This window comes from Geotrypetes seraphini, chromosome 12 (genome assembly GCF_902459505.1).
Source record: "Geotrypetes seraphini chromosome 12, aGeoSer1.1, whole genome shotgun sequence".
Classification (NCBI taxonomy): Eukaryota; Metazoa; Chordata; class Amphibia; order Gymnophiona; family Dermophiidae; genus Geotrypetes; species Geotrypetes seraphini.
The window spans coordinates 20763666-20779635 of record NC_047095.1 but is presented as its reverse complement, the minus strand read 5'-3'; the positions used below and the strand labels follow the sequence as shown (position 1 = coordinate 20779635).

Genomic DNA, 15970 nt, shown 5'->3' with positions numbered 1-15970 from the left:
TGCTCATTACTTTAACCCCCTCTTTTACAAAGGTGCGCTATGCTTTTTAGCGTGCGCTAAATGCTAACACGTGCATGTTATCCTATGGACGCATTAGCGGTTAGCGCGCGCTAATCCCGCGTTAAAATGCTTAGCGCGCCTTTGTAAAAGAGGTTTTTCTCCACTATTTTTGTACATTTTGTATTGTTTTAATTTGTGGTGCCAGTATTTCCATTTCATCATTGTGGTCTTCTTTTACAAAGTGATGCTGCCACGGTAAATGCTCTGAGGAGCAAATGTTCTTGATTTTCAGTGGTTTAGTGTTCACTTTTTTTTTTAATATTGGTTTTTGTGCTTCAGTCACCCACCTTTTATCAGAGATAAATGTGTCATGAGCCAGAGCAGCAACGTTTAGGTATATAAGACCTTGTCTGTGGAATGATCTTCCCTGTGAAGTAAGTGAAGAGTTAAGCTATCTTAATTTTCAAGAACTGAAAAATGGTCTGGGGTTAGCACCAAAAAGACACATGAGAAGAGCCTGGAAGTCCTGAATATGTATGATATCCTAGAGGAAAGGAGGGATAGGAGAAATAAGATACAGATGCTTTAATACTTGAAAGGTATTAATATAGAAACAAATCGTTTCTGGAGACAGGGAAATGGTAAAACTAGAGGACATGAATTGAGGTTGCGAGCTGGTAGGAGTAACATCAGGAAATTCTTCTTCACGGAGAAGGTGGTTGATGTCTGGAATGCCCTTCCAAGGGAAGTGGTGGAGACAAAAACTCTGATGGAATTCAAAAAGACATGGGATAAACACAGAGGTTCCTTAATTAGATAATGGATGGTATAAAAACAAAACTTAAATGACTGCACATGTGCTGATGTGTTGAATGTGCTTTGATAGTAATTCCAGCTGTGAAGATCTAAGGCTAATACCAGGCATACTTATACAGATTGTGTCCCATATATGGCAAGACAGATTAGGATGAGTTGGAGAGGGCTTCAATGGTAACGTCAATGGCGGTTTTCTATGGTCTGTATCCCATATATGACAAGAGAGGGTCCGTTCCCATTCAAGGATAGGTTGGACAGGGCTTTTTCAACATCAACTCAAGTAGTTGGAATGTAAGGACATTGCCAGGCGGACTTCTATGGTCTGTGTCCCAAAAATAGCAAAGAAAAGACCAAGATCAAGTATTTTTATACTAGTATTTTAGCCCGTTACATTAACGGGTGATAGAATATATGTCTGTCTGTCTGTCTTTATTTCCGTCTCTCTCTCTCTGTCCTGCTATCTTTCTTTCTGTCTGTCTCTGTCCCTGGCCCCCTTTGTCTGTCTGTCTTTCTGTGTCTCTCCCTGTCCCTGTGTCTTTCTTCTTTTCTTTCTGTCTCCCTTCCTCCCGCTGGTGGTAGAATATATGTCTGTGTTTCTTTCTGTTTCTCTCCATACTCTCACTCATCTTGTCATCTCCCTTTTGACCTCATACAAATGGCTCACCACTTTCAGAATACCCCTCCCTCTCTCCACTGGTCAGGCTATATCTCCCTGTCCCTTTCTCTTCATCCCCTAGCATCTTCTTATCCCAGCTCTCTGCCCTCCTATGGATTATTTTTTCCTCCATTTTCTGTTGTTGTTTCCTTGCCCCCTTGATGCTGAACAATAAGATGGAGGGAAAAAAGAGATGCTGCATCCCTCTCCCCTTTCCACCCTCAGACCTAACATTTCTCCCTCCCTTCCATCCCTAGGTCCAACTTCCCTCCCCCAGGTCCACCATCTCTCCCCAATAGTCCTCCCTTCAAGTATCTCTTTCCCCAGATCCAGCTTCTCTCCCTTCAGACCATTACCTACCATCTCTCTCTCTCCTCTGTTTCTGGCCCCATAAGCTGTCCCCCATGCCCAGTTTGGCACTTCTTTTAATACTCTCCCCCTTTGTACTTTTATAAAAATTAAAAAAAAGTTAGTCCAGGGAATTTCCTCGGCCCAGCATGTTCTCCCTCTTCTCTCCATTCCATTCCGATATTGCCTTCACTTTCTGACTCGCTGAAAAATCCGCTGGCCTCAGCTGTGATTCGGGAACGTTGGCCGTGGCTCCCCTTCCTGCTTTCAATCTGCCGCGGTTCTCCCCCCTCCCCCCAGCGGAATGTTTCTGAATCGCTGCCGAGGCTGGTGGATTTTTCAGCAAAACAGAAGGCGAGGGCGACATCAGACCGGTCCCTTTCTTCCTATCTCCTTCCCTACTTCCCTGTGCAGCAGCCGCAGCATTCCCTCTCCCTCCATTAACCGCGAGAGGAGCCTGCACGGACCTAACAGCCAGAGCCCCGAGCAGTGTAACTTCCCGGCGGCTCCTCTCATGATCGCCGCCTTCTCCGACGCAGGAGCAGCTCGTGAGAGGAGCCGCTGCAGCGTCTCTGAAGTTGAAAAAAACTTCAGCCCGTCTCCGTGCTCGGCCGCGGCGGGCTACAGCTGCCGCGGCCTGCAGCCGCTGACAGCCGCAGCAGCCGACATCCGCCTTGCCGTATTTTTTTTTGTTGTTGAAAGACACGGCGGTGGCTCCTCTCATGATCCCCACCTGCGTCGGAAGTCCAAAGCAGGCGGGGATCCTGAGAGTAGCCACCGCTGCATCTTTCAAAGAACCGTAAGCCGCGCATGCGCACTTCCTATGGGTCGCTACAGCTCACGGAAAACGGACACACGCATAGGAAGTGCGCATGCGCGGCCTAGCCTTTTATTATATTAGATTACATTTATTGTTGGTTTAATCATTAATTGATCATAGGAGTAAGTGTTGGGCAGTTCAGGTCTGCTATCATCTGTCCAAGTTTATCTGGGATTTAATATCCCATTTATCAAAGGCAATTGTCTGCTATATTACTACTATTAGGGAGAGTGGTTTGATTTTTATTGTTTCATATTGTGTTGAGATAGGTAAATAATGATTGATTGATTTTTATTTCATTTTCTCCATTGCAAAAGCTAACCATTTAACCCTACTTTTCTGTTTTCTATCTTTTAATCAGTTGTCAATCCACAGTAGAACTTTGCCTCCTATTTTATGGCTTTTTAATTTCTTCAGGCATCTTTTCTGATATCCTCATACTGCCAATTACTGGCCAGTGCAGGAAATGTCATTTCCCTTTGCTGGCTTTGAGCTTCATGGATTTGCCAGAAAGACAAATTTTGCTAACAACAGTGCTCTACCTATAGTAGCACTCTCTCTGATGTGCCTCATGTTGGGTGTTCCTCCCTCTGATGTGCCTTGATCATGAATGTGCAGTTTGAGCCTCATTTTGGGGGTCATGCTGGTGATGAGCGCTTCAAGGGGCATCCCTCCTGCCGGTGACAAGCGCTTCGGGGGAGGTGGCTGGCAGGAGAGACTGGGCATCCCTCCTGCTGGTGAAGAGCAGTTCGTGTGTGTGTGGGGGGTGAGGGTCCGGGAGGAGAAGTTGGGCATCTCTCCTGCCGGTGAAGAACATGCTGGTTCAGGGGGGGTTCCAGCAGGAAAGATTGGGCATCTCTCCTGCTGTGATGTGTCGGGGGGGAGGGTCACAATGGGTGGCAGTAGGAAAGATTTGGTATCTCTCCTGCCGTGATCGATACAGGTGCGGGGAGATGGGTTACCTGGGCTGCTGAGCTGCTCGCGGCAGCTGCGATCAGCTCAGCGGCCCAATCCGGAACATATGCCTGTTTTGACTTCGTCTAAGTCAAAACGTATAAGTTCTGTCTGGCAACCTGTCAAACATTTTTGGTTATGGCTACCATAGGCTATAAGTGGAATATAAATACTACAAACTAAATAAATAAATACTGTGGAATTAGAAAATATACAGAGAAGGGTGACAAAAATGAGGATAATAAGGAAAGGCTGAAGCGGCTAGGACTCTTCAGCTTGGAGAAGAGACGGCTCAGGGATGATATGATTGAGGTCTATAAAATACTGAGCGGCATATAAAGAGTAGATGTGAATTATTTAATTGTCGTACTTACTTCCTTGTAAGTCTTCCTCTTTGTAAAAATCTGTTTTCTCACCACATCATGAACTCTCCAGCTACCGGCCTGCATACTTACGTTGTAGTTTGCTTTCTCTACTCAGCCTTACCTCTTTTGTAAACAGCCTAGAACTGAAAGGCGATTGTGGTATATAAATAAAGATTTATGTTATATTTGCTCTTTCCAAAAATACTAGGACTAGGGGGGTATGCGATGAAGCTACTAAGTAGTAGATTTAAAACAAACCAGAGAAAATATTTCTTCACACAACATGTAATTAAACTCTGGAATTTGTTGCCAGAGAATGTGGTGAAATCAGCTTAGCAGGGCTTAAAAAGGTTTAGATAATTTCCTAAAAGAGATTTCTATGGACCATTATGGAGATGGCTTGAGGAAAACTATTGCTCATTCCTAAAATAAGCAGCATAAAATCTGTTTTACTACTTAAGATTTATGGCCTCTTTTACAAAGCCGCACAGCAACAGCCCCGAAGCCCTTTAAATCTCTATGGGCTTCGGGGCCGTTAGCACAGCGCAGCCGCTAGCATGGCTTTGTAAAAGAGGCTGTTAGTTAGGTACTTGGAACCTAGATTGGCCACTGTTGGAAACAGAATACTGGGTTTAATGGAACTTCGGTCTGTCCCAGTATGGTAATTCTTATGTAACAACTCAGCACAATAACTTTCCAGTGCTCAGCACGGCTGTAAACATAGAATTCTGTTTCACTGTTGACTGAAATATTTAATTTAGAGTTAATTCTTTAAATAAAGATTCAGTACAGAGACTTCTAGTGCAAAGGATTCCAATAGCTCAGGAAATGAATTTCGGATCTCTTGATGATGCCAGCTCCTACTGCTTGGCACTACCTCCAGGTTTTGGGGTGAATGGTGGCAGCCATAGAAGTGGTTCCTTATGTGAAGGTATATATGTGCCCCCTCCAGGATTCCCTAGTGTCCTACTGGTTCCCACCCACAGACTTTCTCCAGCTACCGCTAACCTGGATAGTGGAGTTGCAGAAGTGTGCGTTGGTAGCTCCACCCAGACTATCTGTCAAAGGTTGTGTCTTCAAATATCCTTCTGGGTGACACTGATGCTGGCTTTTATGGATGGAATGGCCATTGCAACAGGTGTCCGGTTCAAGGCCGGTGCTTACTTGCTCAGAGAAAATGGTCCATCATTTGTCTGGAGCTACAAGCCATTCGCCTAGCCTTACAGACAATGGAATAATCCCTAGAAGGCAGGGCACTCTGAGAGTTCTTGGACATGCCATGGCAGTAGCTTATGTAAACTGGCAAGGAGACACCAGGAAAACGTCCTTACGTGTGAGGAGGCCCAGATGTTATTTTGTTGGGCAGAAACTCACCTACTGACACTCTCGGCAGCTCATGTAGCTGGAGTGCAAAATTTACAATCCAACAATCTCAGTCAGCAGATCTTGGACCCAGGAGAGTGGTCATTGTCCGAGAAGGAGTTTGACTGTAGTGTTCGGCATTGGAGTAGACCGATCATGGATCTCATGGCCTCAGCCATAAACAGGAAGGTAGATCACTTCTACAGCTGATGATTCGAGCCCAGCAAGGGTGGTTTGGACGTCTTGGTTCAACCAAAGCTGGAGGAAAAGCTGTTATACATGTTCCATCCATGGCCCATGATAGACCAAATCATCCGCAGAATTGTGAACCACCCACTGCTTGTGGTCCTAGTGACTCTGGATTGGCTGCATTGACAATGGAATGCGGATCTTATTTGTCTTCAGGGGGACAAGAGCTTCAAGTTACCAGTTCATTCGTGTCTACTTCCCATGTAGGATCCAGAACACTTTCCATGTAGGATCCAGAACACTTTGGGCTTATGGGGCATGGCTCATCAGCATGCAGCCCTAGCGAGAAAAAAATGCTTGGAAGTAGTCATTTCTACCCTCCTTAGAGTTAAGAAGCTAGCTACAGTTGCAGCCTATACCAAGGATTGGAAGATGTTTCAGTAATGGGGCCACAACAGAGGAGATAGAACCCTTGATTTCCATAGGCCTAGCCTTTTTGGCAGGCTGGATTTGATAAGAGGTTGTCAATTGGCTCTCTTAAAGTGCAAGTGACAGGTGTCTCATGTTTTAGAGCTCAAGTGGAAGAGGGTTCTCTGGCAGCTCCTCCAGATGGGTTCAGGTTCCTGAAGAGGGCGCTCAGACTGTGTCCTCCAGTGCTTATCCTTTCCCGTCATGGAATCTTAACATTGGGTTGAAGGGGCTCAGTAAAGCTTCATATGAGCCTCTGCAGTAGGCTAGATCTTATTGTTAAAATGGTGTTTCTGGTTGCAATCATCTCTACGAGAAGAATATCTGAGTTACTGGCAATCTCATGTAGCCAGCCGTTTCTTAAGATTACAGAAGCAGGAATTATTTTATGCACAGTTCCATCGTTCTTATCAAACGTTGTTTCGGTCTTCCATGTCTATCAGGAAGTCAATTTTCCAACATTCCACAGGCTCGAAGAAACAGGATAAAGTATTGAAATTGCTGGATGTGTGGAACGTTCGTCTTCGCTACTGGGTGGAAATCAATAAATTTCAGCTCATTGATCATCTTTTTGTTTTGACAAGTCAGGCTAGATGGGTCAGGCCATCTTCTAAAGCGTCCATTTCTAGATGGATTCAAATGGTAGTTTCTTTGACATACATTGGCTGTAGTAAACAGTTGCCTCTCTCTCAAAGCACATTCCGCTAGAAGTGTGGCTTCCTCATGGGTGGAGGCCAGGGCGTTCTTACCCAAGGACAGTTGCAGGGCAGCTGCATGGTCTACTCTCTATACCTTTACAAAGTTTTACAGCAGTGTCTCTCACACTGTGTGCCATGGCACAGTGGTGGGCCTTGAAGAGATTCCGGGTTTGCCTTGAGAGATTCCAGAGTTTTACTTTATTTTTAAAAATTCCCTTCTTAAGTATATACTAGAATAGAAGATATGTTTGTCACATACACAAGAGTCTGTCAATGTTATGAGCATCTGTGTGCATAAGGATGCAACTTTCCAGTCAAGCATCATTCTGTGACGTGATTGGTCCTTGGAAACTTAACGGCAAGTAATTTTATTTTTATTTTTTATGCAGTAGTTATCCTAACTTGAGCAACAAAGCAATTGAGACTTTGTTAACATTTAGATCTTCTTCTCTTTGCGAACTTGGATTTTCAGCTCTGACAGAAATTAAATTAAAAAAAAAAAGAATGACTGCAGATGGTGGATGATGAAATGCATGTTTGCTTGTTGACTATTGAACTATGTTTTGAGTCAATTTATACAAAAAAAAAACAAGCACATCTATTGCATTGATTAGCAGTTCTATTCTATCTACTTTAGTTTCGCCATTGTTACAATTACCCATACATAGCTTCAAGAACTTTAAATAACTCTCAAATTTTTTTTTTGTTGTTGGTTTTGCAATTTTATAATTTCAGTTATAATGTGCCATGAAAAACATTTGCTCCATTTAGTATGCCAGAGCTAAAAAAGTTTGAGATGTAGCGGTACTAGAAGACACCGCCTTTGGGTCCTCAGTGTTAAGGGCAGGCTCATCTGTCCCACCCTAGATACAAGGGACTGCTTTGGTAGCATCCAGAATCCTTTGCCCTTTGTACTACAAGGGAAAATTAGGTTCTTACCTTGATAATTTTGTTTCTAGTAGAAGGGTACCACACCCTGCCAGTTACTTTGCTTGCTTTCTCCCTTGGACAGATATGTATACCAGTGCTGGGGAATTTCATCTGCCAGCCAGAAGAAAAAAGAACATATCAGTGGTATTAAAAAAAAAAAGAGATCTTAAACAAATTAGAATGGGATGAGGCGTTAAGAGCTTCATTAGTGTTGGTGCTGGTTGTAGAGGGTTGTTGGCTCCATCTAAATTTTTTTCATGCTGTTTATTAATAGTATTTATTATATTTGTTACGGAGCAGAACAGAATTGATTTATCGATTATCGGGGAGGTTCCCCATACCCTCCTTTGTATTTTCTTAGTTACAGTGGTGATCAACTGCTTTGGTACAGACTGAAGGTGTTTTTGGAGGGTTTTTTGAAAATCATTTTTATTAAGGGTAGTGCAGTTCACTGGGGAAGGAGGTATAGCTGAAATATGTGATTGCCATCCTTCTGCAAACAGGAAGAGGGAGATCACCTATGTCTCGAATCATTTGCCCTTCTACTACAAAGAAAATTATCGAGGTAAGAACCTAATTTCCCATACTTATAACAGCATGCACTGTAGATGACTAATAGTGTTCGCCGTATCTGGCGAAAGACGTAAGAAGACTTGAGGCGGTCCAGAGGAGGGCGACGAAAATGATAGGAGGCTTGCGCCAGAAGACGTATGAGGAGAGACTGGAAGCCCTGAATATGTATACCCTAGAGGAAAGGAGAGACAGGGGAGATATGATTCAGACGTTCAAATACTTAAAGGGTATTAACGTAGAACAAAATCTTTTCCAGAGAAAGGAAAATGGTAAAACCAGAGGACATAATTTGAGGTTGAGGGGTGGTAGATTCAGGGGCAATGTTAGGAAATTCTACTTTACGGAGAGGGTAGTGGATGCCTGGAATGCGCTCCCGAGAGAGGTGGTGGAGAGTAAAACTGTGACTGAGTTCAAAGAAGAGTGGGATGAACACAGAAGATTTAGAATCAGAAAATAATATTAAATATTGAACTAAGGCCAGTTACTGGGCAGACTTGCACAGTCTGTGTCTGTGTATGGCCGTTTGGTAGAGGATGGGCAGGGGAGGGCTTCAATGGCTGGGAGGGTGTAGATGGGCTGGAGTAAGTCTTAACAGAGATTTCGGCAGGTGGAACCCAAGCATAGTACCGGATAAAGCTTTGGATTCTTGCCCAGAAATAGCTAAGAAGAAAAAAAAAAAAAAATTTTAAATTGAATCAGGTTGGGCAGACTGGATGGACCATTCGGGTCTTTATCTGCCGTCATCTACTATGTTACTATGTAAGTGTTTGTATAAACATTCTGTTTTTCTTTCTGCAGGGATAAAAACAATCCTCCTAGACACCCAATCCTGGCTTCTATATCCCTTCTTTTTTGCTATCACCAGGGTAGTGTTATAAAAGGTTCTTTCATTCTCTTATTAACAAGAATTCCAAGGATTATTTTCATGTATTTGAATAATCTTCTTAAAGCAAAGGTAAGTTCACAGTACAATATTACAAGAAATTAAAATATTATTATAAATACTGCAAAGGTATTAAATTGTAAAGTATGCTGAGATCTTGTTAGGATGAAAAGCACTATATAAATCTAGGTATTACAATTAATATAAAGGAATTTACAGCAGGAATCTGGATTGTGACTTGCAGTATGGAGTATTTAAAAGGATTCATTGTAAAGCTAGATTTTGGTGAAATTTTATCAATAATGATTTAAAATCAGAACTGATGAAAATAATGTGTTTACTGAATATCTTGCCCTTTTGGAACTTGACAGTAGTGAGTGTAATATTTATCAAGGATTAGCAGTTAACACTTCTCTGAGAAGTGGGATGAGGAGCCAAGCATTGTTATGAGCGTGACAGCAGTTGGCCAGCAACAGAAAAGCTCGAGGAAGCCAAAAGAGGCCTTTGAACTAACATGATCTAACTGTATGGATTACAATGAAAATGTTAAAAAGGTCTTCAAAATTATTTTAATGGGCTTACATAATACATTTATAAGGATTTAATCATCTGTAAAGTTGTGCAGGTTTCTTCATGGTAGATAAGTTTCCATAGGATTGTCTGAAAACCAGGCAGATGTTAATACATAGTTCTTTTTAGAGAACAGTCTGGGTATATGAATGGGTTTTTTTAAATTGGGGGAGTCTTTTCAAGTTAGGAAGGGCCGGCTTACACGGAGTCCGGTGGCTCACCCCTCTTACCTCCTCAGCCCTGCAATTCAATTTCCTTTGGGTCATGAGCAGCTCAGCGAGGTGACCTGCTGCCTTCTCTCTGAAGTGTCCCACCTATACGGGAACAGGAAATCGCTGCAGAGAGAAGGCTTCCGGGACAGACTGAAGGCAACAGGTTCACTTTGCTGAGCTGCCAGCGGCCAGAAGAAAATTGAATTAAAGTGCCAAGGAGGTAAGAGGGGGAGAGCTACTGGACTTCAAGTAAACCAGTCTTGCCAAACTGGGTGGGCTTGAGAGCTGGCTCATGAGGGGCGTGGGGTGCTGAAAAGAGAGAGAGAGGGGTTTAACCAGGGACATTGTGCAGCCATTATTTTAAGTGTGGGGGTGGGATGTGGCCAGGGCCGAGATCATATGTCCTCTCTTTTTTTTTCTCTTCACAAGTATGGGGTCTTCACAATCCTAGGGTGGGGGTGTATGAGTGTTTTATTTATTTATTAATTTATGTTTTTGCTTTGAAAAGGATCTCTCGCATACTGACCTCATCTACATGAAAATGTGTCACAATGCAGGTGTGCAGGTCTAAATGGGTCTAAAAACCCCTAAACTAGTCCAAGTACAGAGGGATTGAGGAAGAGAGACCATGGGCTCCTTTTATCAAGGTGTGCTATGGGGGTTAGCTTGTCGGACATTTCATCACGCGCTAACCCCCACGGCAAGCCAAAAAACTAACGCCTCGTCAATGGAGGCATTCGCGACTAGGACGGCAGGCGGTTGAACGTGTTGTGTTCCACGCGTTAACCGCCTACCTTGATAAAAGGAGCCCCATGTCTTGGCAGCTTTCACATTATACACTTGGGATGTGTGTGAGAAATAGAAGTCTCAGTAAAGTATTTGCATGTCAGCCCTAAGAGAAATGATCCCCTTGTCCATATTTTATTAATGGTAGATTTGCTGAACATGATTGATAATGAACTAGAATAAAGGATGCTGAAGATGAACTATCTGTCATTTTATCTACCAAGGCACAATTGTTGTTATTTCCTGTTACTGGCCAGTACAGGAAGGATAATTTCCCTTTGCTGGCTTTGAGCTTCACGGATCTGCCAAAAAGACAAATTTTGCTTACACCAATGCTCCACCTATAGTAGACTGTTGTACTGAAAATGCGATATTCAACATGATTGTCCATAGCTAACTGTGAAAATTCAGCCGCGCTTAACCAGTTAGTGCCACTGAATATATTCAGTCAAGTGTCTGAGCCAAACGTCTAACTTGTGGGTGTTGTAGGGGCAGAGTTGACACTTATGTGGTTCAGTGCCGATATTCATCCCTTTACTGCATAAATTGGGCCACATAAAAAGAAGTCCTATCATATGCAATTCATCTTATGTACGAGGGATCTTCAAAAACTTTCAGCACTTTTATTTTTTAAACACTATTAAATATTTCAAAAGCAAATTACATCACTTTTCCACATAATCACCCTGTTTTGCCTGACTAGTCACATGACATTCTACGACACTTCCTCTTACCACTTCTCCTGCCTCAACCATTTCCTGTGAAAATTTGAAAGTGTGGAAACTTTATGAAGAACCCTCTTAGTTAAAATGGGTTATTTTACCACAAATTATGCTATTTTAGCACAGGGGTCCATTTTATGCAAGCACATCTTGAGTTAAAATAGCACTACATGTGGTAAAATAACCCGTCTTAACAGTACCTAATTCTCCCCTTAGCCTCATAAGTTTTAGCAACCAATATACAACCTTTATACCAACCAATATACAGACTTTACTGAGACTTCTATTTCTCACACACATCCCAAGTGTATAATGTGAAAGCTGCCAAGACATGGGGCTCCTTTTATTCAGTGCTGGTGCTCAAACATGGTCCGACATTGAATATTCGGGAATACAGCTAGCGGTGGACATAACAATGCTGACCACTGCCGGCTGAATATTTGTCAGACATTTCTTATGCGTAATGCAGGAGGTTGAACTAGAAGACAGGGTTTTTTCAGTAATGCAGATCAGTATGCTTTTGCCTTCATAATGTCATCTTTGAGAACCTGATATGATGTGCACTGTTTGAATTGCTTTATTTACTTTCAGGAGAATGGATGTACCAGATACATGTCCAAGTGCTGTTGCTGTTGCTTCTGGTTCCTTGAAAAGTACTTATGTTACCTAACCCAGGTATGAGATCCAGTATATGTCAGAGGAAAACTCTCTACTTAGTTCTCCCATTTACACTAGCATGCAGCCCTCTGGGTACTTGATACTCATGGGAATCCAAGCAAATTTTTAAAGAGAGATGCCCCCTACCCCCACCTCAACTGGGATTTTGTTTAAAAATTCACTAGTTGGCCAGCGGCATCAGAAGACTTTTCCCTGCATACTGTATAAGGAAGAGGATGCAAGCATATTTTTAAATGAAATCCTTGTATACAATGTTCTAATTTTTTTCAGTGTTTATGTGTGCTGCTGTTGAGAACATAATTTTGCAGTACATATATTAATTCCAAAGAAAATATACTGTACATAGAGAAATTAGAAATTATTATGCTTACAAGTACAAAAGTTATTAGAACAGAATTCACCATCGTAATGGGCAAAGCATAAAAATCAGTCTTGAAAAATGCATTAACCTAATAAAGTAACTCTATGAAAGCATAGTGAGAGAATCATTTTATTAGTAAATACAATAGCAACATGACTTTTTTTTGTTCTCAACACTTTCCTAGCCTCTACTGTTTATTCCTGTCTCCTCCTTGCTCCTCGCACCCAACCACAGGTGGCTCCCAGTCCTCACTAGTGCTGCCCGATTCAGGAAAAAATATTTCAATTCGATTTGATTCAGCCTATTGAATTGATTTTTCGATTCGATTTGATTTTCCTGCCCAATTGAGTAATTTTTTTTTTTTTTTAAACATCCTAGTGGGTTTATTTTATAGCCTCGTCACCCCTTTACCCTCTCCTACCCACTCTGGCGCTGTGGTGTAAGCAAAAAATACTTTTCCTTTCTCTTAAATCCTAGCTCATATTTGCGGTCTAACACCAGCTCTGGCAGGATACACATTTCAAATCTGATATATTGTAATCTCAAAACAGAAAGTAAAATTATTTTTTCTACCTTTTGTTGTCTAGTCATTATTTAAATCAGGTTGGTCCCACGCTCAGGTTATCTTCTGATAACGCGCTTGCCAGGGTCTCCTTCTTTCTCCATGCTAACCATCCATCTTCCATCTCTGTCCTCTCCTTCCGTTTTCCTTCCCTCCCCCGGAGGTTTGGCATCTTTCCTTTTTTGTCTCCATCCTGTCAGCTGCAGCGATGGACCCCACCATCTCCAGATCCACCATCTCCTTTTCTTAACTACCCTTTCATCCTGCATCTCTCCCTACCTTCCCCACCACCCCAGGGTTCACCATCTCTTCCCAACTACCCTCCTATCCAGTATCTCTACCCCCCCCTACTCCATCCCTTGTGTCCAACTTCTCTCCTTCTATTCCTTCCCTCCCTAAATCCCATTGTCCACCATCTCTCTCCCTCTCCTGTTTTTAGATCCATTATTTCTTCCATCCATCTCTCCTCTCCATAATCTCCCCCAAGTACATCCTCCCTCCACCATCCATCTTCCCCCCTCCACCCTAGTGAAGAAACAGCATGAGACCTAACAAGTTATCCAGTTCCAGGGTGGATCCTTCAGACCAATCTGGGATTTCTAGCAGCCTCATGCAGTTTTGTTTTTTTACTTTAATTATCAAAATCACGAAGGGTGTTGAGGATGGTTTAACTGAAGACTCCCAACCCCGAGGACCCCAAGCCCTTTGCTTAGGCTTGAGTGGAGCTGGAGGGAGGAGCAGCTCCTGTATGTTGTAGCCAACAGGAAGTGAGATGAGAGCAAAACAACAGGAAGTGAGACGATGGCCTCTGTTTTACAGGCACCGAATCAGTCTGGTTGAAAACCTTGCAGTTGGCCTGGGCTGCGAGAAAACTGGCAGCTGCAGGTCAGAACCAGGGGGAGGGAGAGTCACGTTTGCTTTCTGCATCTGGGGTCGCGCACGCAGGTGGAACAGTCAGCGCTTTCTCTCTCTAGCGTGCATTAAGGATGGGACCTTTCATGATGACTATTTTTGTTAACTTACTACTACTTTTTAGCGCTCCCTTTGCCAAAGTCCTTGCTTCTGATGTAACTCCGGCAGCAGAGGGAAAGCCCAAACGTGAACAGGTCTCAAGGGGGGCCGACCTTGAATCGGTGAGTTCGGTTTTTTGTAAAAACGAATCGATTCACCCAAAGTGAATTGGTGAATTGATTCGAATCGCAAATTGGGCAGCACTAGTCCTCACTGCTCACTTTCATATCCTTCCAGTTCAACTAAACAGAGTTCCCAAAGAAGAGCAGTATTTAAGAGGGAGATTTTCAGAGCATGACATCACAAGCTATACATTTTACCCCAGCACACACACACCCCTCCCCCTGCCCCCGGATAACTCAGGGCAACCTGCGGCTTAAACTGAGGGATGAGATGAAACACCCCCTCCACCAAGGTACCCCAAAAGGAGAAGCCTCCTCAGCAGTGCTCCAGGGAGCAAGGAAGTCCTTTACTCAGAACACCAGTGATCAAACAAATTACCCTGAGAGAAAAGAATGCAACTTATATTCACAGGCTACATAATTTTAAAAGAACTAACAAAACTTTGCAATGCTAGCTATAGTGTATCAGTTTAGCTATGTAGCCCAGGACTATTAATTTAAAAAGTACTGACCCTTGATAGTGTACCTTTATGGATATAATGTGCATCCACAGAAATGCTCTTGATTCCTTCCTCAACAATGGATGCACTGTAGGGTTAGGACATTTTCTCATCAAACTCGCCATACAAAAAAAAAGTTCCGATTCTGATGCTGTCTCAGTAATAGCAACATAAAGTCTGTCGAGTACCAGAATATACTGTAAAGTAATACACAACCCTGTACAAGTCACTCAGGGCCTGTAAATCAAATCTACCAAGCCATAACAGCACTAACCTTTAGACGTTACTCAACAGGGACCATACCAAGGAAAAGGCAACACTGTAAGATTTTTATATAGAAATTCCATGCTAACAGAATATCTGCTCTTGGTTGAACACAGCACATAGACAGATACAAAAGGCCTGATTCTATAAACAGTGCTTAGTGGAGTTTATTTCTTAGCAGCCATTTACAGAATTGTGCCTACCAGCGCCTAACTCAGCTTAGGCACTAGTAGGCATCATAATGTTATATGCTAGTATATTAAGGCCAGGATTTCTTAGTCTAATTTACCAGCGCCTCCTGGTTTTATCTGCAGGTTCTGGGGTCTCGGGCAGCCTCCTTGGAATCAATCTCCTGGGCCAGAGTGCCCATGTGTCCTTGACCGGAGTCCCTCCTATCTTGGTGGTCTCCGCAGAATTTTTGCCTTCAGATGCCGCTCCCCTGGACAGAGCCAGCTGGAAGCAACTTGAGCCGGTGGCTTCAGGGGGAGGATGTCAGCCAGGGATGGCTTCTTCAGATTTCCGATTTGATGACTCAGGATGGATGCCAGCCTGTTGGGTTGTGGGTTCACTGCGGGGCCCACTCCATTCAGGGGCAATTGGCTCTGGGTCCGAAATGTTAGGCAATTTGGCTGGCACTACTCGTGCTCCAGCCCCTTGTGAAAGGACTAGCATGCAAGTTTCTTTGATGCCACAGTGGTGGTGTACGTACGTCACGAGGAAGTTCTAGTGCTCTCTCTCTTGGGCCAGAAAGATCATCTGCGTTCCACTGGGCAGAAGGACATATTCTGTCTTTCTCAGCGGCCCATGGGGCTGGAATCAACAATGTTCAGGCAGACTTCCTCGGCCAAAAGCTCCTGGACCCAGGAGCATGGTCCCTCTCACAGGAGGCATTCCATCTGATCGTACAAAGCTGGGGTTAGCCCCAGAGGGACTTGTTGGCTTTGGCAGAGAACTCAAAGGCCGGGCGCTTTTGCAGCCAATGAACAGTGAGGAAGCTAGGACTGGATACCTTGATTTGGCCCTGGCTGGCTCATGAGTTCCTGTATGATATTCCCTCCATGGCCTCTGGTTGGTCGGGTCATCCACTGGATAGCGATGCATCCTGGCCTGGTGGTATGCGG

General features: G+C 43.4%; 1 protein-coding gene across 7 annotated transcripts in view; it reads left to right on the top strand.

The window, feature by feature from the left end:
• The window catches only part of SLC44A3 (solute carrier family 44 member 3), a 125514-nt gene that overhangs the window by 94461 nt on the left and 15083 nt on the right, over positions 1-15970 (top strand). For all 7 annotated transcript variants that reach the window (XM_033916298.1, XM_033916300.1, XM_033916299.1 and 4 more), the window contains 2 exons: positions 8977-9133; positions 11943-12026. In XM_033916298.1, the coding sequence (XP_033772189.1) occupies positions 8977-9133; positions 11943-12026 (241 nt within the window). The remainder of the gene's footprint in view (positions 1-8976; positions 9134-11942; positions 12027-15970) is intronic.